This window comes from Buceros rhinoceros, unplaced genomic scaffold (genome assembly GCF_000710305.1).
Source record: "Buceros rhinoceros silvestris isolate BGI_N320 unplaced genomic scaffold, ASM71030v1 scaffold19881, whole genome shotgun sequence".
Lineage (NCBI taxonomy): Eukaryota > Metazoa > Chordata > Aves > Bucerotiformes > Bucerotidae > Buceros > Buceros rhinoceros.
Window position 1 is genome coordinate 1 of NW_010392738.1, and position 2,209 is coordinate 2,209.

At 51.7% G+C, this 2,209-nt stretch overlaps 1 protein-coding gene across 1 annotated transcript in view; it reads left to right on the forward strand.

Moving 5' to 3' along the window:
- The first annotated feature begins 128 nt into the window (after positions 1-128).
- Positions 129-2,209, forward strand: part of AXIN2 (axin 2) — a 7,340-nt gene continuing 5,259 nt past the window's right edge. The window contains exon 1 of the mRNA XM_010144611.1: positions 129-954. Within this exon, the coding sequence (XP_010142913.1) occupies positions 131-954 (824 nt within the window). The 5' untranslated portion in view covers positions 129-130. The remainder of the gene's footprint in view (positions 955-2,209) is intronic.

Genomic DNA, 2,209 nt, shown 5'->3' on the forward strand with positions numbered 1-2,209 from the left:
CCCCTTTTTTTTTTCCCTTTGCAGAGAGGAGGCTCAGAGGATCCCCTGCTGACTGCAGGCAGAGGCAGGCAGAGGCGCAGGCAGCTACTGGAGCAACTGGGAGCCCCTCTCCCCATCGGGCTCCGGAGCCATGAGCAGCGCCGTGGTCCTCGCCCACCTCCCAGACCCCAGCAGCAGCTTCAGGGAAGACGCCCCCCGACCCCCTGTCCCGGGGGAGGAAGGAGAAGCACCATGCCCGCAACTCGGCAGCTCGTTTCTCCCCAAAAGCCAAAGCTTCAAGGCCATGCCAGTGCCTCCTGCCCCGCGGAGGAATGAGAATGGACTGGGGGAGCCGGAAGGCAGCGCATCCCCAGACTCCCCTCTGGCCAGATGGACCAAATCCTTGCATTCCTTGTTGGGAGATCAAGATGGTGCCTATCTTTTTCGGACCTTCTTGGAAAGGGAAAAATGTGTGGATACCTTAGACTTCTGGTTTGCCTGCAATGGCTTCAGGCAGATGGACCTTAAGGATACCAAAACTTTAAGAGTAGCCAAAGCTATATACAAAAGGTACATCGAGAACAACAGCATCGTCTCCAAGCAGCTCAAGCCTGCTACTAAGACCTACATAAGGGATAGCATCAAGAAGCAGCAGATAGATTCTATCATGTTTGATCAGGCACAGACTGAGATTCAGACTGTGATGGAGGAAAATGCTTACCAGATGTTTTTAACTTCTGATATATACCTCGAATATGTAAGGAGTGGAGGAGAGAATCCTGCTTACATGAACGGCAATGGACTGGGGAGCTTAAAAGTTGTCTGTGGCTATCTCCCGACCTTGAATGAAGAAGAGGAATGGAGCTGTGCAGACTTTAAAAACAAAATCTTGCCTTCGGTAGTTGGACTATCCAGCAAGACGTTGAGGGTTACAGCGAATGTCAGAGCTACGGAAACGATTGAGAACGGATACAGGTATGGGAACCCCTGGGAATTGTGCTTTGCTTTAACTTCAAGGACTTTGGGAGCCTTTTTGGAAGGAAGGCTCGTGGGGTGGGGTGGTGGGGAGCTATCAGAGAGTTGAGGGGAGGCTGGGCTTCCCATGGGGCTGGGAGTGTGCGAGCTTCACTGCACCCGCCGTCAAACTGGAATTCGGGGGGTGTTGGCTGGGTTTGGTTTTTTCCTTCCCCTCCTCACAGAGGAAAACAAGATACTGTGCTCTTGAGCCCTCTTGGCTCTTTCAGTTCTCTTACAGATCAAAAACTTCAGAGCAACTATGTCCTCCGGACATACGTTAATTATTGGTTCAACTTTCAAACCTATTAAGAGCAGTAGGAGAGTGGATCAAATAGATGCATGAATAATGGAACCTACTAGTTCCCCAACTGCACCATCAACCTGTGTTTAACTACCTTGGTTATGTGGGAAGCAATTGTGTGGTCCTGGAGGAGGAAACGTGTGCACTTACTCCATCAAACTCTGCAGCTTGCACAAAATCTGCTTTTATTTTGCCTCTGTGTGTGTGATGTAGAGCCTCTCCCATGGCGGTGGGTGTTGGTATCGTGTCAAAGCCATTTAGGGTGGCTTTGAGCCAGTGTGTGCAGGAGGCTACTTCCAAGTGAGTAGTTCAGGTAATAGAGCTGTGCCAGGTAGAGAGTTATAATAGATCTTTGGTGCCCTCCTGTAGATCCTCGGTGCTCTCCTGTTGGCCGTCTGCTCAAAGTTAAGCTCATTAGAATGTGGTTGTGTCTAACAGCGGCTGGTGAGGATGCGGGAGGTGTTGTGCGGTGGCTGGGTCTTCTCCTGCCCTGGTCTTGGGGTGCGTCTGTGTGGCTGAACCCTGAAAATGTTGTCAGCACAGTGGTGTGAGAGTGAAGAAAGTAAGATCCACCTCAAAGTGAAGGGGGGGATGGGAAAGAGAGACTGATGAGCAAGTGATGAGTTGTATAATCCTCTGAAAATGTATTCTTTCCTCTCCCCACCCTTGTCATAAATGTGGATTGTTGGATCAGGGCTGAGGGGAGAGGGCTCCGCTGGCAGATGTGCGCTCTCCTCTGCTGGCCCGGGAGGCTGGGGCTTGCTGTGGTGAGTGTTTGACATCTCGTTTACAGGAATTTTGAGAGCCCGTCTGTGATTCAGGGACATCAAAGGGCACCAGGCTTCTCCAGGGGAGGCTTTGCTGGAGCGCTCCTGCCCTGCGGAGAGCTTCCACCTGAGCCGAGCTACCAGG